The sequence below is a fragment of the Pelophylax lessonae genome, assembly GCF_965119305.1.
Source record: "Pelophylax lessonae genome assembly, chromosome: 5".
NCBI classification, from domain to species: domain Eukaryota; kingdom Metazoa; phylum Chordata; class Amphibia; order Anura; family Ranidae; genus Pelophylax; species Pelophylax lessonae.
This window is the reverse complement of record NC_138772.1, coordinates 388,267,773-388,293,648: the sequence shown is the minus strand read 5'-3', so window position 1 is coordinate 388,293,648 and position 25,876 is coordinate 388,267,773. Positions and strand designations below refer to the sequence as shown.

Genomic DNA, 25,876 nt, shown 5'->3' with positions numbered 1-25,876 from the left:
AAGTAGCGTCGCCCCTATGTGAACGGGGCCCAAGACCACGCATGCTCGGAAACGAAAGAATATATTACAAAACAATTCAACATATTACATCACTTCCAAAGTTGTATTCTGTTGTATGATAATTTTTGTAAGTTAAGTAATCTCTTTATTTTCACTATGAGACTAGCAGGCAAAAAAAAAACAGACGATTATTTGTCTGATAATCTCATCGTGTGTACCAGGCTTTAATGTCAGAAAAAATCCTACTAGAACAACTGAGCTTTATATAGGTTTAATCAGAGTCACTTTCACTGATGGCAGTGACTGTGTACCGACTACTACCGTAAAACCTTGAATTGAAAGTAAGTTAGTTTGAGAGAATTTTGCAAGACAAGCAAAATTTTTATTTAAACTCTGACTTGATAAACAAGCGATGTCTTGATTTACAAGTAGTGTCATGTCAAAGCTGAGTATAAAAGAGAAGAGAGGTGCCTCTAAGTCTAGAAATATGATTACTTTAATGCTGTACACTTACATAAAAATGAACAAAGTCGATGTGGTGACAGGCAGCATCAGAAGGCATGGAATCCACAAAGATGGGCTGAAATGGAGGGTGGCGCGGGACCCGTGGTGGCAGCACCGACTGTTGGCACTGGAAATTGGAGGTGATGTCACCTTCCACTGCCGTTTCATCCAAGGAAACCGGTGAGGGACAAAAGGCAAACAATGGGAAGGACGGGCAGCAACGTTGTTTCCAAGGATCAACCTCCTTCGTCAGGCTGCCCTTCTCTACTCTGGCACCACGGGTCCCGCGTCACCCTCCAGTCCACCACATCTTTGGGGATTCCATGCCTTCTGATGTTGCCTGTCGCCACATCGACCTTTGTTAATTTTTATGTAAGTGTACAGCATTAAAGAATTGTGTTTACCACTTCCTTTAATGACCTTGCGCCCTTGTTTCTTTTTGCATATCTGTCCTGGAGGGATCCCACACCTCGCATAGGAGCTGACGGTCACCCTACTCCATTTTTCCTGTGGACATTGCCTCTCATCATTCCATCCAGAGATTTCACATTTTATCTTGTCTTGGACTATTGCCTATCTAGGCACCACATTCATGCTCAGGTTTTAGGATTTCCATATTAACACACTCACATGTGTGTTTTTTTAAACTGCCTTCTTATTGCATTGCCTTTTTATATTTATGTTATAATTTTATCTATGTTATGTGCCAGTGTGCCACAGTGAGCGCTGACCCACCGACCTAGGCCGGTGTAGCTGTGTTTGTGTTTAGAAATATGATTACATTTAATGAAGGTACAACATTTAGCAATTCACATGGTTGATGATTAAAACAGGCACATCTAAGCATGCAGGCATCTGGGGTAAAGCTGTCCACATAGACCATCCTCCGCACCGTCATCGACATCATCCCTTCCCCGCCACACTCCACAAGCGCTTCAAGCCTCGCTTTCAGATTGCTCTACTGCAGGGTAGTCTTCCCAGTCACGACTGCAGACTGCCGGCGGTGAGAGCCGGTGGTGTGGAGGATGGTCTATGTGGACAGCTTTACCTCGGATGCCTGCATCCTTAGATGTGCCCGTTTTAATCATCAACCATGTGAGTTGTTAAATGTTGTACCTTCATTAAATGTAACCATATTATTACAATTAGAGGCGCCTCTCTTCTCTTTTATACTCTGTAGCTCCTGCTGAATTTGCTTTTAATCTCCTTGTGGAGGTTGCCATTTGTAGATGGACATTTTATTGTTACACAACCTATCACATTGCTGTAATCTTTTTATATGGTCTATAAACTGTAGGACTTATGAATAAATGGTTGTGGAATGAATCATCTGAGTTTCCATTATTTCTTATGGGGAAATTTGCTTTGATATAAGAGTGCTTTAGATTACAAGCATGCAAATTATGCTCGCAATCCAAGGTTTTATAATACTTAAGATCAGTTTGAATGTGATTGTTTTATTCTGAACACAGCAATGTTTAGGCATACACTGCTGTATAAACCTTATAGCAAATTTCCACACCATTTTTTCACAAAGCAATAAACATCAGTGAACCTTTTACAATGAAGAATGTTTAGTATTGACCGTCTGTGAATACCCCCAATGTGTTGAATAATGGATCAATAAAACAACAATAGATATTATTCTCTTTAGTATAGTTCAGTGTTAATATAACAAACAGGGCGTCCAATGCATCTCTTTAATTACCAGCCCTTTGGATACACTCTCCTTCATTGCCTGGTTTAAATTAGTCATCAAACCTGCATAATTTGAATGTGTCAGCAATTAAGTGACTAAGCTGGCGACATCAGTACTAATAGGTTATTTGTGTCCCCAATAAAGAAAACTGCCAAAGGACATTACTGTGCTGACTATATGGCACAAATCTGTAACAAATTACAAGGGCTTTTCAGGACAATTGAAAAGTGGTAAGCTGAACCAGGCTTGCACAATACCTCTCCGATTCACACAGAGAGGAACTGTAATATCAGAGTTCATCTCTACCTTCACCTGCAAATGAAACCTTGAATGTTGACCACTCTCAACCTTCAACCATATTGGTTCTCTCTATGCTTCATTCCATTTCTGCTTAACCCACCTAAACAGTAGCGGAATGCAGTCCTTTCATGTAACAATCTCTCTATATGAAGACACTTAGAAGAGAGAAGAGTGTTCCATTTAAATATGCCCCATAAATCACACTAATGTGCCTTCATAAAAGCTTTAGTGTAGGCAAGGGCAGCCCCTTATTTATGTGCTATCATTAAAATATGCGTTCTCATTATTTCTCTTAGTCAAGCATGTCTAATTTCAAGATAATACACTACATTTTTTTTTTATAAATGAGACAATGTAATTCTATATTTTTTTGAACCTGAAGAAGCAATCATGAGTATATACATACCTTTCACACCGTGGTCCAGTATAACCGGGCGCACACTGGTCACATATCATATTCTCTTCTCCAGACAAATAACAAGTTGGACTAAAACTGAAAGAGGAAAAAATATGTTATATTTTTTAATATTAAAGTATAAATACCAGGTTATTCTATGGTAATCAATTGTAGTACTAAGGACAAGATTATATCCATAAATATTAGCAATCTGTGACATGCTCAATATGACAAGAAGAAAAGGCTCTCACTTGTTGGAAGGAGCAGTTAAAGGACAAGCACAGAGCTGACAGTCCTGAGGTGTTCCTGCAGTTGGGTCTCCATAGAATCCTGGAAGGCACTGGTCACAATGGGGACCTGTAGTATTGTGCTGACAGCCCTACACAAAATGAACCCACATTACAATTAGGTACACATTGTGGCTAAAATACATAAGTTAAATTTGCTGTTTTCAAGCAGTTCTGGGACGTGCACTGTAAAAATTGTAAGAAATGTAAGTATTATTTTTAATTATTCTCAAAGAGTTTGAGCAAATTTGAAAACGAAAACAGATTTGGTACATTTCTGCAATACAGTAATCCCCCGCTCCATCACGGTTCAGTTTTTGCGGTCCCGGCAATTCCGGTAATGTTATTTTACTATATAAATCATTAAAAATGAAATATTTTTGTGTTTTCCATAGCTCTTGCTATGTCTTTTAGTATCTTTTATGTGTTTAAATGAGTTTATATTGTTTTAAAAGTGTGTTTAAAGACCTTAAAATGCTTTTACACGTACAGTGACAGTAAAAAAATCATGCCTACAATGCATTTTAATAGGGTTTTTCTATTTCGCGGAATTTCACTTTTCGCGGCTGGGTCCGGAACGTAACCCCCGCAATGGAGGGGGGTTTACTGTACAGCATTATTGCCAGCCCTGCACAGTTTTTTTATGCCAACATACAGGAGACCTCCCTCTCTCCCCCCCTCAATAACATAATGGGAGATGTTCTGTAGTCCAGGAGAGGAGAATTTAGGCAAAACGAATAGTGATGCTTAGGATTTTAGTGCAGAATTGGCAGTTGTTGACTCAAAAAAAGGAAGTTAGAAGACCAAAAAGTTCCTGGCAGGATCAACTGGCATTTTTTCTGTACTTGACGTATTTTAAAAAGGCACAGCATTAGGAAATGTAACCCACGAATGTACTGCTATTATAGTTACGAGGCACTCTACCCATATTGTGTAAAATTGTAGAGCTTGACAGTGACAGTGTATTCTTGCTCCAAAAAAAGCATATGGTATTGGATAGACTGAATGTACCAAGTTGATTGATCGATCAATCTGGGAACAACCAGCCTGCCCGATTTCAGTTGTGATTATCGCTAGCAATAATCACTGTCTTCTCCCAGTGGGGACAGCTTACCTTGACAAGGCCCCCCCCTTTCCAGCCGAGAAAGGTCAGTGGCTCGACAGGAGGGATTCCCAAATTAACACTGGGGGAGATTTACTAAAGCTGGTGCACTCAGGATCAGGTGCAGCTGTGCATTGTAGCCAATCAGCTTCTTACCTAAGCTTGTTCATTTATGCTTCGGCAATGAAACCTGGAAGCTGATTGGTTTCTATGCAGAAGTGAGCCTGATTTTGCACTCACCAGCTTTATAAAATAAACCCCACTGTCTGTGTTGATGGGGGAATCAAGAGAATTTCTTTCCTGAAACCCGTGGTGGAAGAAAAGAATTTTGCAACATGTATGGCCTGCCTAAATCCAGTGTGACATTCCAAGATTATCAAACACCAACTGGTAATTTCTTATCTAGATAAACCCTGGAATTCAAGATACTCTCTTGATGGCTAATGCTGCTAATGACTGCTAATTAGATCTTTGATATTGTTGTATGCACAATTTTTGATTTTATCTCAAATATTTGTCTTCATTAAACAATGTAATCTAAATGTTTTATGGATAACTATGGCACTGGTATAAACCACTGAATTAAGAGTTTTGCGACTTTTCAGGAACTCTTGAGCATCCTTGTTATACTCCCTCTGTATATGTATTAACATGCACTGCTACTTATTAATAATAAATATATTATAATATTTTTTGGTTTTCATTTTCACTAGTAATGACATTTCTAAAATGGGTTTACAAAAGAAACTGAAAATGCATGGACATGATCAAGACAATTCGTTGGTGTCCAGTATAAGAATACAGAACCATTAAGACAATAACTTACATAACAAGCACCATGGATATCACAGTCTGTTGCATGCCCATTGCATTCACAAGGCTGACAAATTCCACCGAAGAGGGTTCCACCAACTCTATAGTATCCAGGTATGCAAGCCTGTAGAAAGAATTTTTGTAGCCTTAGATTCAATTTCCAACATCTACAATACTCACGTAAACATTCTTATATGCAGATTTCCCTGGGGTCTGTGGGGAAAACTATTCTGACTGGCTGATTGGCTTATCTTTCTATTGGTTTAAACATTTGACAAAAGTTTAAGCCAATTAACACTCTGCTTTATATATGTTCTTCAGACACTAGGTAGGGATATAAGTAGGATCAAAACTTCTTACAACACTAAAACCTCCCACCAACTTTCAGTAAATTTGCAGTTTGTAAATTCTGTATTTTTGCAGCTGTCCATGAATGTCCATTACGGACATGCAGACTGCATGTCCATGATGGACATTCATGGACTGATGCAAAAATTACAGGTTTTACAAACTGTTCATTATTTAATGAAAGTTGGCAACCCTGACACTTCCTCAACTTTTTTTGCTGCTCTATTGCTTGCCTATACTGTGGCAACTTTAAATTAACTGCCTAGTGCTAGAATAGAGAAAAGCTCCTCTAAAAAATAAGATATGGCTTCAGGTGCAAAACAGGAGTAAAGGTACAACTACCCCAGCTGCCAGCAGGGAGAGAAATTAAACATAGTGACACTTCCCTTAACCAATGTGTACATATGGAATGGGGAGGTTTAAGGGCATAGTTAACCTTCTCTATTTTGGTTGGGAGGGATATTAAACGTACAAACCCCTTTGATGTGACCCAATAAACCTTTCCCAATTTGTGGAGTGTGAATCAGGTAAATTTAACAACATAGATAGATAGATAGATAGATAGATAGATAGATAGATAGATAGATAGATAGATAGATAGATAGATAGATAGATAGATAGATAGATAGATAGATAGATAGATAGATAGATAGATAGATAGATAGATAGATAGATAGATAGATAGATAGATAGATAGATAGATAGATAGATAGATAGATAGATAGATAGATAGATAGATAGATCAAAGGCTCCAGTGTATTTAGTAACATCAACTACAGCTACTGCCAAGGTTCATTTTTAAACAAATGACAAATAGATCCATAGAAGCTGCAGCCAATCGAATTCCAGCTGCCATTCTTACAGCAAAGTCCTGATAATAAAAGCCAGTAATTAATTTTACTTATTAGGTTTATTAGACCTATTATAAGCAACAAAACAAATGTTTAGCTGCTCCAATTTTTAAAAATCAGGCCAACTTTTTTTTTTTTAATCACATTAATTTTACTTAACAAAAGTAAATGTAAAGCCTACAGCAAATTTAAATGAAGTCTAAGTTAGCCCATTACCTCACAAGATGTGCCAGCATAACCAGGGGGGCATTCACAGTTTTCCACTTGTACAGCTGGCAGGAGGTCAATCACATTAGGTGTAGCTGTATCAAGTGTTACTGAGCTTAGCCTAAGAAACAGAAAAAGCATTGAAAAAGTTAAATTTATTTATAAGTGAATACAACTTGCAGTTGTGTAAACAGTCTGTGTATGTCTCTATACCTAAATGAAAAAATATTTGTTTGGTTGGTTATTAAAAAGAAGCAAAAAACATACTAAATATTGTGCATGCACTGTGTCTTGTGCCTGTTTTAGCTCTCCAGCTACACAATACACAAAGTTTCACACATGTGTCATATAAACTACACAATACACAAAGTTGCACACATGTGTCATGTAAACTACACAATACACAAAGTTGCACACATGTGTCATATAAACTACACAATACACAAAGTTGCACACATGTGTCATGTAAACTACACAATACACAAAGTTGCACACATGTGTCATGTAAACTACACAATACACAAAGTTGCACACATGTGTCATGTAAACTACACAATACACAAAGTTGCACACATGTGTCATATAAACTACACAATACACAAAGTTGCACACATGTGTCATATAAACTATTGTATAGCAACAATTTTATAGTAAAGTCAATTACAGTATTCCTAATTCTTTCGGTAACTTTACAAGTCTGCAATACAGTGCATCTAACAGTATAAATATTATAAAAACCCTACCTTTTATTTATTTTTTCAAACAAGTAAAACAATTTTGGTACATACAGTATAAGAATACGTCAATCATATCGTTATAAAAGTAATGTGTTGTAAAAATCAGCATGAGGAATATTACAGATAAAACCAGTTGCCAGTCAAGGAGCCGTTTCTGCACGAAGCCAAGGAAGGCAGCGTGTGTTGAACATCTGACAATGAACAACAAATAGCTGGGTAAAGCCCAAACAAGTAAAATTTAAGGAGGGTATTTGAAGAATCCCAAAAAAAAGAAAAAAAAAAAAGGGTGAGGGGAAGTAAGTGCAAAACATGTTTATTTGAGGTAGGAGGGGTTGTTAGGGGTACAAAAAGTGCAAAAAGAAATACTTTTTACAATGGCCAATGAGACCCTTCTGACAGGGGCTAAATAGATAGCGGCAATGGGGAAGAAAAAAAAAGGGGGGGGGCACTTTGGGTTACTAGGGAGGAGATAGGGGGTAAGAGACATGTTAAGGGTAAGGAGAGAAAATAGACCAATTTGAAATCTCTCAGATGGAGGGGTGTTACACATGGATCATACAGAAGGTGTTTAATAGGAATGGGCGAATGCTTTGGCCTGAGCATGGCTTCCAGATCCCACCCCCCCTCCCTATGTTATGTGAATGGGTATCGGGTACCCCTACCCATTCACCAAAAAAGTGTACAAAACTAATGACCACACAATACATTTTTTGACAAATCCTTTATTAAAAAATAGATTAAAAATTATGCCGCCCACCCACCTGAAAAATAGAAAAAAAAATGAAAAACACTCTGACTCCTGGAAGGCCTCCCGCTGTATGAATGCTCTGCCTTTTCACATTTCTTATATAGGCAAGGGACAGGGCCACCTGGTTACGTCACCCAGTGGCACCACCCCCTTCTGACGTCACGTGCATCCTAGGAGGTGAGAATGTTTTTCATTTTTTCTATTTTTCGGGTAGGTGGGCAGCATGACTGAGGATGGATTTACATCGAGGGACACTATTTTTTTATTTAAAGGATTTGTCAAAAACTGTTTTATGTGGGTATTACTTTTGTACACTTTTTTGGTGAATGAATAGGGTTACTATGTACCCCATACCCATTCACAAGGGGGGAGGTGGGATCTGGGGGCATGTGGCTGAACCCCCCTGTCCCAAAGCTCCCACCCCCCTCATGTTGAGGGCATGTGGTTTGGTATGCTTCAGTGCTTCAGAAGAGGGGGGGTTGCTCGCTCGCCCCCCCCCCACCCCCCACACCCCTTCCTGATCTGCCAGGCTGCATGCCCAGATATTTTTTTAATAGCCAGGTGCAGTCAATGTAGCCATGAATCATTTTAAATGGGATTTGACTAATTTTATTTTTTCTTTAGAAATGTAATTTTTGCTGTAGCATGTTTTATGCATGCTACAGATGCACCACTTTACAGGCACATCAAGGGGACCCCCTAGGCACTATATTTTAAAGAGGTTGTAAACTCGATTGTTTTTTTTTTTCTTTTTCACCCTGAAAGAGAAACCCATAATGAGCTAGTATGCATTGCATACTAGCTCATTATGCAATACTCACCTTAGAACGGTAAGGTAATACTTACCTTACCCGACGGTCATGGCACCGGGCTCTGAAGGAACGGCACCAGCGGCCGTTCCTTCAGAGCGCATGCGCCAGTGATGTCACTGGCTGCATGTAAGGTAAATATCTCCTAAACGGTACATGTTTAGGAGATATTTACAGTACCTATAGGCAAGCCTTATCATAGGCTTACCTATAGGTACAACTTGCAGAGGAGGGTTTACTTCCTCTTTAAGGAATTTTTCAATTTTATTGTTGCACTTTAGGCATAAATAAAATCACTGCTCCTGAAAAAATTATAGTTTATGTATTATTGATACATGTCCCCCAGGACAGTACCCAAACCCCCCCCCCCATACCCCTCCTATGGCCAATTACTTGCATATAAGCCTTCAAAATTGGCACTTTTGATTTTTCCTGTTTAGGCTCCCAAAGACTTTAATGGGGTTTGCCGTTCGGGTTAGAACATATATGCTGCAAACTGAACAGGGGGGTGTTCGGCCCATCCCTTGTCATTAACTGGGTCCCAAAAAGAAAAGGAAAAAAGGGGGAAATATGTAATGTCAGGCATTGTGATCTTTTTCCCATTTGAAGGGTAAACCTGGGAGACTGCAAGGCATTTATAATGATCAGTGTTGAGATAATGGAGCCAGCAGGCCCAAGTGACTTTATTATTATTTCCAGGCAAGACTGAGATGATGCCATCAGTCTGTTGCAGTCAAGATGAAACATTTCCTCAGTCTCCTCTTCCTCAGAAATAAAACTACAACTATATTTGCAGCAGTCACAAGGTGTGAGGCTGCCTCCATGGGCTAAACTGAGTGACTATAACCAAGGAATGCCCTGCCACCAGGATTTACATGATTGTGCAATTTTTGAGCCATCCTCTGAGTCCAAAAAGGAGATGCTGACTCTGAATAATGCCTAAACAAAGATGATGTCATCCTTTTATAAAAGAAAAGCAAATTAAGACATTGTAAGGGGAGCACTGTAATCTCACTGTAAAGTAATAAAGACTTAGAACTGTTACACTTACGCATTAATTAGCATGCATGCATGTATGAAAAAAATATATATATTTGACGATAGTTCCACTTTGAAGAAATTGTGCCGTGTTTTGTATATATTTTCTTTTTTTTATTTATTATGGACTAAAAATATTTCTAATATGTTTATCCAACCAACAAGTGGGGGCTGCAGGTATCTTGCCTAATGGCTACCTCTGTTAAAAAAACCAGACAGAGCCCAAAAGCCCAAGATGACATGGACACATAGAACTGAATGAATTAGAGTAACAACTCTTCTTCCCTCCCAGTTTCTTAGAATTTGCAACTTCCATTATGCTTTTTCTTTTAAAAAAAATCATAATCTGAAACCTGTAGCATGTGTGCACTTTGTGGTCAATGTGTACTTTTAAAACAAAGATTTTCTAAAAGGCGTAAAACAATTGATATTAAACCTTATACAAAACATCAAAGATGTATAAACTTATAAGATAAATATTAAGGTATTGAACCAAAATATTGAAAGTTTCCATTTATTACATATAATCTAATAGTCATTCTTAAAGGAGATGTACAGCCAAAGCTTGTTTGGCTGTACATCTATGAATCACAGGAGTGCAATTCATTTTGCAACCCTGTGACCCCTTTTTAGCAAGGAGCTGCCTAAAGTCTGCTCTCTGCTGACATCACAGAAGTCAGTCCGGGCACCACGTCATCATGACATTGAAAGTCAGGAACCGCCAAGAGCCTGAGCCGGCTGCTCCCCCGCTTCTCCACAGCCCAGCGCTTCAGTAAACGAGGAGGGGTCAGAGCAGAGATCCGTGACTAAAAGTCAGCAGCTCTCTGCTCGGGGAGCTGTCAGAACTGAATGATCAGCAGTGTTTGATTTCTCAGTTCTCAGTGCAGAGGCGCCAGGGGACAGATGTAGCATCGGACCGATGCTACATCCACCTAGGTAAGAATACATTTTAAAGAAAAAATAAACCCAAACTTCTAGTTTAATACTTTAAAGACCTGTTACCTGTTGACTGCATTTTTGGCATTATTGTAGGTAGCTCGTATCCACAGACGATTAATATTAGCTAGAACAGTCATTAGCCTGTCTCGATCCACGGGTCTCTTTGTATAGAAGTCCACAAAGTTTTCAGGAAGAAGTTTTATTTCAGCTGTGTATTCTTCATATGGCTGCAGAAGTAAACCTTCAGTCTTTGTACCTATGGTGATACCACTTCCCTGAAAGAGAAGTCAATTGTTAAGTCGAAATGACATATATATATAGTATAATATAGATATATTTATATGTTATATACTGTATACTGTATGTAAATATATAAACGGGTAAGAAATGTGTTACTTATAGGAGGCAATTAAAATATGACACAGAAGGAAAAAAATCGAAATGTGTGTCGCATCTCATTTTCTGTAATTTCTCATTTTATAATTTGTCCAAATATCATCAAATGAGAACACGTTGCACTAGTGTTGCCAACACTACAATGAGTAATACATGAAACTACCCCAACATCAAAATGCTATGCAGATCTTGCATATCTTTACAAAGTAGTCATCTACATATATGGCTGATTTGTTTGAGGGTCTATAGCTGTTTAGTGAGATCAGTGGTAGATCACCTATTCGGCTCGACTAGCATTAAGGTTTGATTACATTGTCAGAAAGTGACCACCGTCTGACATCAGTCTTTTAAAATGGGTTAGCTCTAGAAGATATTTAAAAGAAAAAGAAAAGGTTATATCTGACTGAAAATTTTAGGTCAGGGAAAACAATGGAAGAAAAGACAGTGGCTGAGAAAGCAAAAATAAGAAATTGGGAAAGGCAGAGAAAGAGGAGAACGATGAATGGGAAAGACAAAGAACAGAGCAACTAAAGCTGCCCATACGTGCATCTATATTTTCATTCAACCTGAAGAAAAGAAATCTAGTGTGGATGGGCGAATCTACCCTCCTGTCATTGCATTCTGGCAACCAGAACCAGGGGCTATCAGATTAGTGAAACAATGGGGTTTATTTACTATAGGCAAATCCACTGTACACTGCAAGGGCACTCGGAAGAGCACTGCAAGTGCACTTGAAAGTACAGTCCCTGTAGATCTGAGGGGGACATGCAAGGAAAATAAAAAAAAGTATTTTTGCTTGCATATGATTGGATGATAGAAATCAGGAGAGCTTCCCCTCATTTCAGATCTTCCCCTCAGATCTACAGTGACTGCACTTCCAAGTGCACTTGCAGTGCACTTGTAGTGCACAGTGGGTTTGCCTTTAGTAAATAAACCGCTATGTCTGTATGATATTGGATGCAGCCACCAATTCTCCACCCATCAAACTTTACATGAATTGTCTGGACAATCGTCTTTTGTTGAGCTGAGTAGTGTCACAGGGGCACCCCGGCTCGAATTTCAACCAATTCAGCATAAACGGTCAAAATTTGAGCCATGTGTGGAAGCCTTTACATAAAAGTCTGGGATTAAAATAAAAAGTAACTAATGAAAAAAGAAGCAACAAGAGAGTTACAGGTGGGATAAAAGAAAGAAACAGTGGACTCGTAATTGGCAAGATGACTAGAGGATACAGACTATATCTCTGGAAAAACAGGATTAAAAGATACAAAATACTGAACTATTAGTGACAAGCACTGTGACCCAAAAATACCAAATTTAGGTGCTGCTAAGGTAGAGAGGTAAAGTCCAACTATACTGCTGTGAGTGTAGGCAGGGAAAGGGAGCTTGTCCTGGCTCCAAGCTGAAGCAAAGGAAAAGATCCATAAGCCGCACATCATAAAGCAGACTCATGAAGTGACATGAATGGCAACCTCAGCCTGAAAATCCAGCAAGGCCATGCCTCCCCACACATTTTGCTCTGCCTCTTGGAGCTTACTCATGGGGATCCCCATGAGTAAGCTCCAAAGGGTTGGAGTGAAATGCATTGGGGGCATGACCTGGCTAGAGTCCGGGCTGAGGTTGCCATTCATCTCATTTCATGCACATGAGTCTGCTTCACAATCTGTGACTTATGGATCTTTTCTGTTGATATTGCTATTAGTGACAAGCAACTATGTATAAAGAAATGAAAAAACAATATTTAAAAACTTTGTTTAGTGGAAAAGAACAGACAAACTAGTGACTGAACATGACTGACTGATTAACATCCAGCAAAACTATTTATGAATTCTGAGAAGAAAGCTATTAGAAAGGCTTAAATGATTTTTATTGCGATTGCTTCAGGGACCTATCAAGAGACCCAATCCTCACAAACAAAATACACAGAAAGGCATTCCTATGTTCTTACTGTAAGAATTTGCATATCATTATCTGGGAGCCCTAGAGGCACATGGAAGTGCTGAAATGTAACTAGATATATGTTACATACACCACATGGTATAGTGCCTGTTCATGTAGTAAAGCCCATGTTTAGGCTAGTTTATGTTACCAAAGGGCCATTTTAGGGATTTAACTACACTGACCCTTTTACAACCATATAATCCCTGAAATGTCCCACAAGAATCCCTATTTTACTTCTAGGAACACTGGAATGTAACTTTGACCATCTGCAAATATATTAGACCCATTGACTGCAAAGATTCCATGACTGAGCATCCCAGGTTAGAGCAGGCATGTCAACCTTTGGTTTTATAAGTCACATGAGGCTTTCTTTGTCTTTCACTATGGCCCTTTAAGGATGAAAAAACAAATGCCAGCTGTTGATAGGTTACACTTCCTTTCATATTTGTTCAGCTAAATACTTGAAGAAAAGTGTTATGGCATATTTTTATGGAATTCTTGTACATATAGTAAATTGCAGTTTTGGCTAAAATGTTAAATCCCAAAGTGTCGTAATATATTTCTATAATTTAGTGAACCTCCCACAAATACTACTTCAAATAGTAAGCTTTTTATTTACAAAATATTAAAATGTATTCCATATTGTATTTTTAAACCTGCAAATATTACAAAAGTATGTACGTACAGTATATGTATCCTATTACCATTTAGCTTAGCCAAATGAATTGTCATGAACCTGAACCTCGCCCCCATTCAGTATCACTATGATTATTGCACTGTGCCTGGATATGACAAATTATGAAAGTACTGTACATGCCAGATGCAACAATTACCTGCATAACAAGGTCCACATTGGAAACTAGTTCCCCATCTAAACTTTCCACGGGGATATCATAGGACACTATATACCGCAAGACTCCGCCATAAGACGTTAGCTGTAAAAAAAAAAATATATATTAATAAAGACTAGAAAACATTTTATGTATGACAAATCTACTGAAAAAATATTACTTCTGTAGTAAAAATATTAATGTAGCAAAACCATTAAGGGACACCTTTGCTTTCCCACTCCATCTCCAATCTCTCTAAAGAATCCTATCTGTTTTCATACCAACTTTATAGAGATTCCCCAACGACATATGCTTTCATTTTATTTCAATGTATTTGCCACAATGCTTTTGCTATCTGTATAAATTATTTTGTAACCTGACACTGCTCAGCCCCTTGGAGGTCTCTGGGTTACCCATGGCTATAGTTAAGCTGTGGATGCAGAGATCTGCTGTATTGAAAAAAAAACTAAAGCTGGGTACACACTTTTTTTTTCTAGCGGGCTGGACACAAGCAATGTGGATGCGGGAATTCTCCCTTCTGTGATATTGTATACCGACAGTGGAGACTACCCCCTTTAGACTACACTGATCAGTGATGCAGCCACCGGCTGCAGCAGCTGATCGAATCAGGCTTTCCTAATGATCGGTTTCTGTTGAACAGAGAGGGCTACACATGGATAGAAATTCAGCTGGTTCCTGTTGAACTGGCCGAGTTTGATATGTGTGTACCTAGCATTATACCCGGACAACTTAGAAAACATAGTTATCCTATTAGGAGTATTATAGATATTCCAGATTTCTAGAGACTATAGAGTTTCTCCTATTGTCAGTCTTGATTGAAGTAGACACACCCTGTCTGGTAGATTTGAAGTGAGATAATGGGATAAACAAGATCTGTAAATCATTTCTAAGCATACACTGAACAATTTTGCAGGGTTCTATATACAATACCATCAAAGTCATACTTTATTTCCAAGGTATGAAGATGGTGCCTCCCAGTAAAAGATGGAGTGCAAGGTCTTCCTGGCCTCAGAGTTGTTGATGCTTATTTGATGAGGGCCATCAAACAGGTCTTGTTGTGGGTAAATTCTCTCAGATCCATGCAAGTCACTAACATGCCAGCCATGGATATCAGACATCTGCGCCAAAAAAGAATTATTAAATATTAAATAATATAAAGTTAATAGACTGTTCAACAGTTGTAAAGCCTAACTCCAGCCTTTTTTGTAGTTTTAGATACAGTGGAGTTAGCTTAGATTATTTGACAAGTGGTTTTTAAATGCTGTCTGCCCATTATGAAGATTTTCCTTAAGTTCCTGTTGACATGATTTGTGTGGGACAAAAGACGAAGTGAAGGGAAGGCAATACTTCTACAACGTATTAGGGTGGGAAAGGTTTGGAACTTTTTTTTCTACCCACTTTCTGTCCAGACGTTAGACAGAACTAGAAGTGACCGTAAATTTCCCTAATGGGGACACAAACAGAAATAAAACCTGACAAGGGTTCCAAACCTTTCCCACCCTATTACGTTGTAGACGTATTGCTTTCTCTTCACTTCCTGATTTGTCCCACACAAATCCTATATAAACAGGAAATTAAAGAAAATCTTCATAATGGGCAGACAACAATAAAAAAAAAAAAAAAAACACTTGACAAATATTCTAAGCTATCTCCTCTGTATCTAAAACTACAAGCTACAACACAGGGAATGCGTTCCTGAACTCAATCCCAACTTTAGAATAGGTTTCAAAATGGCTGGCCACTGAAGACGTTTTTCACTGCATAGCTGAAAATGGAGTCAAAATACCAGTATTAGATCCTAGTGATAGCTATCAGAATTTCTGAAATAAAATATTTAAAAAAGAAAAGTGTCTTTATAAGTCAATTTATCAAAATAATGGTAATCATATCAATATACCTGAGTGGTATGCCAAAAAAGTTCATCACAGACATCCGAAACACCAAAGCAGAAACATTCAGTGCAGCCCTCTGGATTCCTCTCTTGCAGGTTGTAGAATCCAGACTTACATCTGTCACAGTTCTCGCCTTCTACATGTTCCTGAGAAATAGAAAAGACACATAGGACACATGTGATAAACCATTGCTACCCATATATGTGATCATTTTCTCAGCTAATAACATACTAATTGGCCAAAAGGGACATCCAGTCATAATAAATTAACAAAATAATCTTACAAGCTGCATTGTCTGAGCATGGTTTGTGCATACATATATAGATTCTAGTGTTGACATCTGAGCAACTTCATGTTTCTGCATTTGTAAAGCCTTTGCCCTTTTGACCTCATATAGCCTATCCTGTGTTGGCCTTTGGTATCTGATATTTTTTTTTGTACACTTAGTTTCTGTATCCTGCTTCCCCTGGTTGTTTGATCATAATTTTGCTTTAAGATTGGTACTCTACCTGTCTGTATTGTCAGTAAGGCATTTCCATGAACCACATCCTGGAAGCTGTTCTGTACCACACCCATCCTCACTATTAAGAGATATCATGAAATACAGGCATTTGCAGAACCTCAGTGAAAGCCTTCGGCCAATTGCTGTCAAACAAGTGTATCCCCTACTTGTCTGCTTAGATCCTAAAACCATAATCCAGTCTTTCCTTGTCTGCACAGATCCTGAACCTGTTCTTTAGTGCTGTCTCTCTAAATCCGTGTTTTCAATGGCCATTTCCTCTGAATCCACCATACTCCAGTCACCAAGTCTCTGAACTCCAGGAACTCTAGAACCCTCACATGCAGTTAGCAGTGCCTGCTGCCCATGGCATTGGAGGAACTTGTGTATAATGCACTGACAGCATCACAAAAGTACACCATACAAATACAGTATAACTCTCAGTGTCTGACAATTATTATTTTACCCATAAATCCTGTGCCATATTTTAACTTGTTCCCTAATCTGTCCTTATTTGGATGTGTTACTAAGGATGATTACTCCAGCAAATCCAAACCTCCTAAGCTGGAGGCATATTATGATTTAGCACAACCATTTACGTAAATTAAATTTTTTACACTCACCTTACATATACATTGATCTGCACAAGGGTCATCATTCACACTTCCTATAAGGCTGCAGTTACAATGTACACAGTGAGGATATCCTTTGTATCCAAAAGCACACTGGTCACATTTTGTTCCGGTATAACCTTCCTTACAATGGCACTGACCTGGTAGAGCACCTTTAAACATGATATTGACAATATTAAAATCTCCAATGTAACCACCCTTGTAGAAAGTAAAGTAAACATACAAAAAAAAGCTGCGAGCACGCTATGTGATATTAAGCATAGCAATCAATTTAAAGACATTGTATGTGCCATGCTAGATGAATATACATTACAAATGTCCAATGAAAACATTTTTTATATTAAATCTGTCCACAAATGATGAAATAAATGCACAATAAAGACTGCATTAAATAAGTCAGTGGTTCTCAATTCCGGTCCTCGGGACCCACCAACAGGCCAGGTTTGCAAGATAACTAAATTACATCACAGGTGATCTCATTTGCTGCTCAGTATTCTAGTCTGCATCCCCCAAGGTAATACTTAAAATCTGGCCTGTTAGTGGGTCCCGAGGACCGGAATTGAGAACCACTGAAATAAGTCAAATGAAGTCTCACATTGTGAAATGAATATGCAAGCAAATATCTAAGATCCAGACTGAGTGAATCTCACTCCGGACAGATCTCCCCCACCTTAACAGTACAACAAAAGGCTTACCGGATATACAGTATATGACTCTCAAATTATAGAGATTGCGTTTTATGACTTCTCTATAATTTGAGTAACATACTCGTATATTAGATTGTATTGTGCTCTCTTAACCCTCTTGTATTTTATTGTATTGTGACTGGACTGTCTCCCTTAATATTGTAAAGTGCCGCGTAAACTGTTGGCACTATATAAATCCTGTATAATAATAGTAATATTAATAATATCCAGTAAGCCTTTAGGCTTTAAACTACCTTAACAGTACACCAAAAGGCTTACTTTTGGTAAGCCTCCAGATCTATCTGCAGTGGGACTCAAACAGTCTGGATCTTGTATATTTTCCTGCATATTTATTGCACAAAGTGGACTTCATTTGATTTATTTAATGCAGTCTTCATTGCCCCTTTATTTCATTATTTGTGGACTTTATTTGATTTCATGATATTGACAATGTCACACAAAGCACTTCTGACAAGTAAAAAAGTCTAAAAATATAGATTGAAACATTTGAAAAGGTCTTGGAAAACACTTACAAGCTTCTTCAATAATGGCAGCCCAGCAGATTTATATTTACTCCAGTCAGATTTGTTAAGGAACAATTACTGGTACTTCGCTTTATTATAAATCATTGCCCTTTGGGCTCCTTACTGAATAAGCCATTTAGTGCTTATAATTGTATTAAGTTAAATATTAGCACAGATTCTGTTATACAGATATAAAGACAAATAAAAAAACTGCATAATTTCATCAGTTTTAATGGGAATACTTGAAATCAGTTGCATTTAACAAGAGATTGGAAGGATTAAAACATTTGTCAACCCTTTATTGATGCCTACCATTTAGGATTTTTTTTTTCCTGTTTATTTGAAGGGTATTAGTCAGAACAGAAAGACACAGAACATTGCTCCACTTCTTTTATATTTAAAATGTGTCAGACAGAACAGGAAGTGAGTGGAAATCCCTTTAATGGGGAGACAGCGAGAAAAAAAACATGACCTGTGTCAGGATTGTATTGTTATCTGTATCCCTATGAGGGAAATTTTCCTTTACTTCCTATCCTGGTGTGTATCACACAGAACTGAATGTAAAAAGAAACTATCCATTAGGGGACACAGAAAACAATTAAGTCTCAGAGAAATATCACCTCAATGAGGGCACAGACATCAAATCTGACCAAAGTTCTAACCCTTCCAGATTCTATACAAACTGAAAAAACAAACTGCTGTGATTTAGGCCTTTAAAACAATGGCAAGTAACCTGACTAGTTAATTCTATACTTGTTTGTAACAATATAATAATATTTTTTTACACCAATCCATACCTTGCATAGCATGCTTGTCATCAACAACACAAACAGGACTAACAGAACCAAATGGATCACATTCACATGGATAGCATGGCGCTTCCTCATAGGGGGAGACCTGTACAGGAAGAAAAAAAATGAGGTACCATTCATTGCCTAACCAGCACTGATATTCATTGGTTGGGTTTTTTTGTACATACCTTGTGAGGCCTGTAATAACCTTCTATACATGATTCACAGTTAATTCCAGCTGTAAATTGAGTGCAGTTGATACAAACTCCCCCTCCAATATATTGTTCATTAATATTCAAGCTCATGTTCCGATCCGCCACGGTTTGGTCATAATAACAATCTTCTGCTTTATTATGGCAATTACATTCTGAAAGTAAAATAATAAACAGTAAATCAATAGCAACATAAAAAAGGTTCTAAAGTAAACTGAGGTCTCAATAAATCCCCAGAGCTGTTTAATAGAAAACTATAATGATTTTTTAATATATTATAAATAAAGAGGTTTTAAATTAAACGTTATTCTTATCAAATGACTAGGTACAAATATGTAATACCATCAAAACATGCTCACAAAATGTCTGATCCAGGAAAAAAAACTACACAGCACTATTCAGACAATATATGGTGCCAAGTTCCCATAGCTCACATTGTCTCCAGTTGTTTTCCCTACTAATGCTCATATTTGGTGAATATCATATCCTGCCTCTGGATAAAAAGATACCAAACTTTATATATACTGTTGGGCCACTTAATACTGAAAGATCCCTACAAAATACTATTAATAAAGAGTCCACGGGGATGTTTAAATATCAATTCCAATTAATGACACATGTCCGCACAGGCAGGAAACAGAGCACTGCGAAATCCTGGAAACCTAGAAGTTTACATTTGGCAGAGGTCAAAACCCAGATCACCTATATTACAAGAAAGGTGAAGATGTCAATTGAACTTATGAACTCCGTGTCCACTTACAAGAAAGTATAGAAGCCCTGGGTCACATACTTTCTATTGACAATTTTTTTTCAGCCGCCGTTTTATTTAAGGCACTACTTACCATCCCTCCCCCCATGTTCTTTTTCCCCCTCCTATCTGTATTGCCCGTTTATCTTCAAAATATATATTCTCTCATACTGCAAATCCAGTGTTGTAACACTGTGATGCGCTGTTCAGGTGGCCCTGGCCCTGCAGGCTCCTGGAAGATGTGATGTGAGTATCCAAGAGAGCTGCAGGACAAGGGACACATAATTCTGGCTTGAAGGAGCATACTCCATTTAAGCTCCAGTTTACCAGTTTAAATGTTCATGTTACTGTCTTAGCCACCCATACCCTTCCCATATACCCCTCCTTTTCAATTATTTTCTTCTTTTCTCAACTATCTCACTATCTGTTAACATTTAATATTTTTTTGAACTGTACTACCTTCCATCTACTGCTGCTTTGCCGAATACCAACAATATACATGCGTTCTATCCTGTTAACATAGCTACCTCTTATCTGCTTGTACCTTAAACATGGCTCCTAATTTGTTATACACCCATCAGCCATAACATTATGACCACCCACCTAATATTGAGTTTTTTCCCCCTTTTGATGCTAAAATGGCCTTGACCCATCAAAGCATGGACTTCAATAGGCCTCTGAAGGTATGTTGTGGTATCCGTTGCAGATCCTTCAGGCCTACACTGGGTTGCCTTCTTCCCAAAGTGCATCCTGGTGCCATCTCTTTCACAGGTACGCAATTTACGTGCACCTGGCCATCAACATGATGTAAAAGAAAATGTGATTCATCAGACCAGATCACCTTCTTCCATTGCTCTGTGGTCCAGTTCTGGTCTGCGGCTATGCAGCCTCATATGCAGTGGTGCACTGTGTGTTCTGACACCTTTCTGTTGGAACCAGCCTTAACCTTTTTAGCAATTTGTCTACATCCAACACATCAATTTCAGGGACAACATTGTCTATTATTAAGAAGCCACACTCCTAGCCTAACTGAAGTGTGGAAGTGGATATGAAACAGCCTTAGATAGCTCTCCTTCGCAGGCCATGCCCCCCTGACATGTTTCACCCTGCCCACCAGGGCTTAGTCATGGAGGCGGGGACTGGACTGGGAGCTGGATTGATGCTTTTATGCCCATTAGCTACTGAATGACAGTGAGAAGAGTAAATCATGCCGAAGTGTGATAAGAAACAATAGGGAAGTGTGAAATGTTATTGGAGCAATCAATCGCTCCAATTACATTTCACACTTCCCCATTGTTTTCAATCACATTTCCACATGTCATTCAGCGGGTAATGATGGCATCCATCCAGCTCCTAATCCCAACCTCTATGGCTAAGAACCAGTGGCAAAACACACCAGGGGGCGTGGCCTTTGACAGAGAGCTGTCTGAGGCCGTTTCATAATCACATCCACACTTTGGTCAGGCTAGGAGTCCGGCTTCTTAATAGACAATGCATTCATCACTGGAGGATAAGTGAACACACATCCTGGCACCCCTACCTCTGAGGACCAGAACGAACTAGCTCATCTCTTAGCTTTGAGTGGCGCTCTGAACTCTATTTCAGGGACAACATGTTCACCTGCTGCTTAAGGCTACATTCACACAGGTAATTCAGCTTAGTGCAAAAAATTATCCATGTAGGTGTTTTGCCACCTGTGAGCAGCTATTTGCAGCAGCTGCAGCTATCTGTGGCTGTTCACAAAGCCAGCGATTACCTGCGTTTACCCTTCGTTCTTCAAAGTTCAAAGAAAATATTGAACATAAAATGTATTAGGCTATATTCCACAAATACTGTCTAAATCCAGTATTAGGTAATTAAGTACATAGAGCGTGCTACTGTTCCCGTTAAACTTGATAGGGGTTCAGACTAGAATGCTTAGTACAGCAATATTGTTCGGAGGCATTCTGATTAGATAAAAGGTAATACATACACCCCTGTGCTATATAGCTGGATAAGCATAACTTGCTACTCCTGGTTAGATGTAATACTATGATATATGACATAATAAAAATAACCCAGTGTGGCAGACAGCAGCGGAGCATGTTGTTCTTGTATGACATACATTGCTACTGATCAGTAGAGTGAAATGCTTCAGGAGTGATACTAACTTGTACACCACTAATGCGATGGCAAACCACGCTTTATAGTGTAGCATGGTTAAGGGAGATTAAAATCATAATCTTAGGTGGCCAACATCTTTAAACAAAATTATTACACCTGTCCTCACTGCTCTTTTGCTAGGTCTCCTTAAAGATGGCCATTGAGACATGATATACAGCTGGTAGAAAAGTGGAGGTATCAGAGTCTTAACAAATGTTCACATTTCTATGAAATTTGGGCATTATGGATAGATTTCACTACCTCTGATACGTACAAACAATTGTTATTGTGAATATCATGTGCACTGTTAGATAGCTATCTTCTTTACAGCTTGCTTATGACACCCCTGGCATAGGGATACCTGTTTTATTCTTCTTTGGTTCTGTTACCCCTTCCTTTTTTCCCAAGGGTGGGGCAGGGAGAGAGCTGGGATGTAAGTGAATTTTGATCCTCCACGGCCCTCTCTCTCTATCCCCCTCCTTCTGCAAACCAGCATAAACACTAGGCTCCCTCCTGGGTCAGCTGCAGCTGCTAGGTGTATATTTCCTTATGCAGAGACTTGCGTCCCCATTCCTCACGATTAGTGTCACCTTCCAGGGGAGCCCCAGAGTCTCTTGCCTGTCCTATGAGAATAGGATGGCCACTTGGTCTGGTGAGTTGCCATCTCTATCTATGTCACAACGGTAGAGGATTTATTGTCTGGTGACCCCTTAACACACTGGTGACCCCAAATTGGTGGAGAGGATTGTTGCAGGATTTTATACAGAGATGGACATTTTGATGTGAAAAAAACATATTCAAAAGGACTTTCTGTTCATTTTCATGCTTTGATGAATATCTGTGCTACTATTACTTACTCTATGATTCCATTGGGGATTGTTTCATTTAAGTAATATTTAAACATGATTCAATTTGCTACAACAGGGGAAAAATTTTCTTCCTGATCCCCTGAGAGGCAATCAGATTTTCCAATGGTAAACTTTACCATTGGAATGTTAGTACCCAGTTAGATGATGTACATTTAGGGAAGAACCCATGCCTTTTTTTAAAGCAATCTACTGAGCTGGCCAGAACCAGCTCTTGAGGGAGTCTATTCCATATTTGCAAAGCTCTTACTGTGAAGAAACCTTTCCATATTTGGAAATTAAATCTCTTTTTCTCTAGACATAAAGAGTGTCCCCTTGTCCTCTGTGATGACCTTAAAGTGAACAACTCAACACCAAGTTCACTATATTGGCCACTTATGTATTTATACATGTTGATCATATCCCCCTTCAATCTCCTCTTCTCAAGAGAGAATAAATTCAGCTCCTCTAAATTTTCCTCATAGTTGAGCTCCTCCATGCCTGAAGTTGTTCTCCCAGGATATCTTGTGGGACATACTCCTGCCGGGGGTATTGGTGGGTTACCACCTATGATATCATGTACTGGCTGGCCATGTTAAATGTATTGCCCTGCTTTGTTATATTTTAAATGTATAAATAAAGATTAAAAAAAAAAGCTGGCAATTGAGATGGAAAAATAAGGGAACAAGGCTGTCAAAGAATATATACCAACAGCAGCAGGTATTATTTCAGACAGTCAAAGCTGCTGATCTTCCGTTGAGAATGCCAATGGGTAGTCAAAAATAATAAATATAGAATATTTACAAGTAATATTTCCCATCTACCAGCTTTCAAAGACATAATGAAAATATTCTTTTTTTATAACAAAAATACCTAAAAAAAAAAAAATAGTGCAGATTTCCTATAACTACACTTTACTGCTCTGACATTTTCTGAGCCTTTTGTACTGCTATCAATAGAAGAACATATTCAGCCATTGCGACTTATAATATAATTTTCGATCACAAAGTTTGACAAATAACGTACAGTGGTAAATGAAACCGTGCGTCATTAAATATTTACCACTGTCACAAAAAAATAAGTAATTTCTGAAGAGGCCCAAAGAAGTTTATCCTTCAATATACAATAAAGTAACAACATTAGTCAAAGCCTGTAGTGATGTTTTAGGACCTACAGTAGATGATTACCTACCGGAAAGAAAAAGTAACTGAACAAAGTAAAAAATGTCCTGAAAGAAGTTCACACATCCTCACATCATACAGTAGAACTGAGATCCAACTTACTCTCACATTTATTGCCAACCGAAATGGTGCCAGGTCGCCATGGATTCTGATGGTAACCAGGGCAACACTCATTACAGCTCTCGCCGCAAGTGTTTCGTTCACACTGACACTGGAGTTTCTGTAGAAAGAGATAATGTGAAGAAGCTTTTAAATATTAACCTAGAGTGGCAAAGAATGTTATTTTAATGATGAAAATGGAATTATATGACTGAATTCAGCTGACCCAACTGAATCTGCAATAGTTAGTTTCCCTTTTTTCCTAGGAGTAGAGTTTTTCTCAGCTCCAACTTACCTGGGTCACTTCATCCCAGGGACAGCTGCGAGCGTGCCCATAGCAAATGCACATTCCTCCCACCGATATGTCTTTGAGAGAATAGTAATACTGCAAAGAGACAATGATTGGGGTGAATACTTTATGACTTACAGAAACATTAAAAACAATCAAGCATTGAATTATTTCATATTTCACATTCATGAATCCACAAATTGAACCAAAACCTAAAAATACGAACTGAAGTTAAAATATGAAAATTTACCAACAAAGAAACATCTTGCTGTGAATGTATACTGAATTGACCATGCGCACATATCACCAAATATGATAAATTATCATTATGTAGAATATTTTACATACAGAGTGGTGGATGAAGGTGGCCAAAGCCAAAGGAAGCTAAGCATTATGCTATTTCTGTTGTAATGTAAGGTTGTAATCTCATCTCAGGAACATAAAATGATGTGGATTAATATCAATGAGGAAAGGTTGGAAGTCATGGGGCAATATAAAAAGGTTGAACTCTCTTATTTAGATTAACTGTAAGGCCTCATGTACACTGCTGCTGATAAACAGTTGGGTGTTTTTTTCAGCAGTCCCTGAACTCTCCTCTATGTTATCTTATCTGTCCAGCATGCAAACACCTATAAACTAAAGCCTCGTACACACGCACCGATTGTTGGCCGTGAATTTTCGGCCAACGTCCGATCGGCCGATTGTCGGCTTGTTAGTATGATGATTCCGACAACCGACTGCGACTTTTCGGCCGAACAAAATCTGGTGTGCATGCTATAAAATTTTTGTTGGCCGTCACCACAACGGCCGATTTTTTGTCAGTCAGTACAGATTTCGGCAGACAAACATCAGATGAGCAAGACGGCATGCTCAGAGAAGAAAAAACACACGGAAAGTTAACCAGCACATGACATCCCTTCTGAAGTTGGTTGTTGTTGGCCGAGAAAATTCGTGTGCAGTCTAGAGCACGTTTCAACCAACATTGGACAAAAGACGGCCGATCGGTCGGCCAACAATCGGTGCGTGTGTACGAGGCTTAAACGCTTATAAGTACGAGTTACTTTGTTTAACCACTTCCATACCGAGTCATGTAAAATGACGTCGGCAAAGTGGTTGTCTAGATCCGGGCCGCCGTCATATGACGTCGGCCCGTTCTAGCTGCTACTGCGCGCCCCCGGCGGCGCGCAGCGGCGCGATCAGGGATGAGGCTCGTCCCTCGGACATAGCCCATCACTGATCAAGGTAAACAGCCAATAGAAATTGGCTGTTTACCACGTGATCGGCTGTGTCAATCACAGCCGATCACATGAGCGGCTCCAGCACGAGCCGCTCGTTCTCTCTGCAATGCGCGCCCCCGGGGGCGCGCAGA

The 25,876-nt window shown here is 38.8% G+C and overlaps 1 protein-coding gene across 1 annotated transcript in view; it reads right to left on the bottom strand.

The window, feature by feature from the left end:
• Window positions 1-25,876, bottom strand: part of LAMA1 (laminin subunit alpha 1) — a 256,439-nt gene that overhangs the window by 144,054 nt on the left and 86,509 nt on the right. Inside the window, exons 6-18 of the mRNA XM_082258773.1 lie at window positions 24,514-24,603; window positions 24,222-24,339; window positions 19,180-19,358; window positions 18,998-19,097; window positions 16,982-17,142; window positions 15,865-16,005; window positions 14,912-15,085; window positions 13,950-14,051; window positions 10,843-11,054; window positions 6,518-6,629; window positions 5,116-5,226; window positions 3,152-3,279; window positions 2,910-2,996 (exon numbers count right to left, since the gene is read on the bottom strand). Of these exons, the coding sequence (XP_082114899.1) occupies window positions 2,910-2,996; window positions 3,152-3,279; window positions 5,116-5,226; window positions 6,518-6,629; window positions 10,843-11,054; window positions 13,950-14,051; window positions 14,912-15,085; window positions 15,865-16,005; window positions 16,982-17,142; window positions 18,998-19,097; window positions 19,180-19,358; window positions 24,222-24,339; window positions 24,514-24,603 (1,715 nt within the window). The remainder of the gene's footprint in view (window positions 1-2,909; window positions 2,997-3,151; window positions 3,280-5,115; window positions 5,227-6,517; window positions 6,630-10,842; window positions 11,055-13,949; window positions 14,052-14,911; window positions 15,086-15,864; window positions 16,006-16,981; window positions 17,143-18,997; window positions 19,098-19,179; window positions 19,359-24,221; window positions 24,340-24,513; window positions 24,604-25,876) is intronic.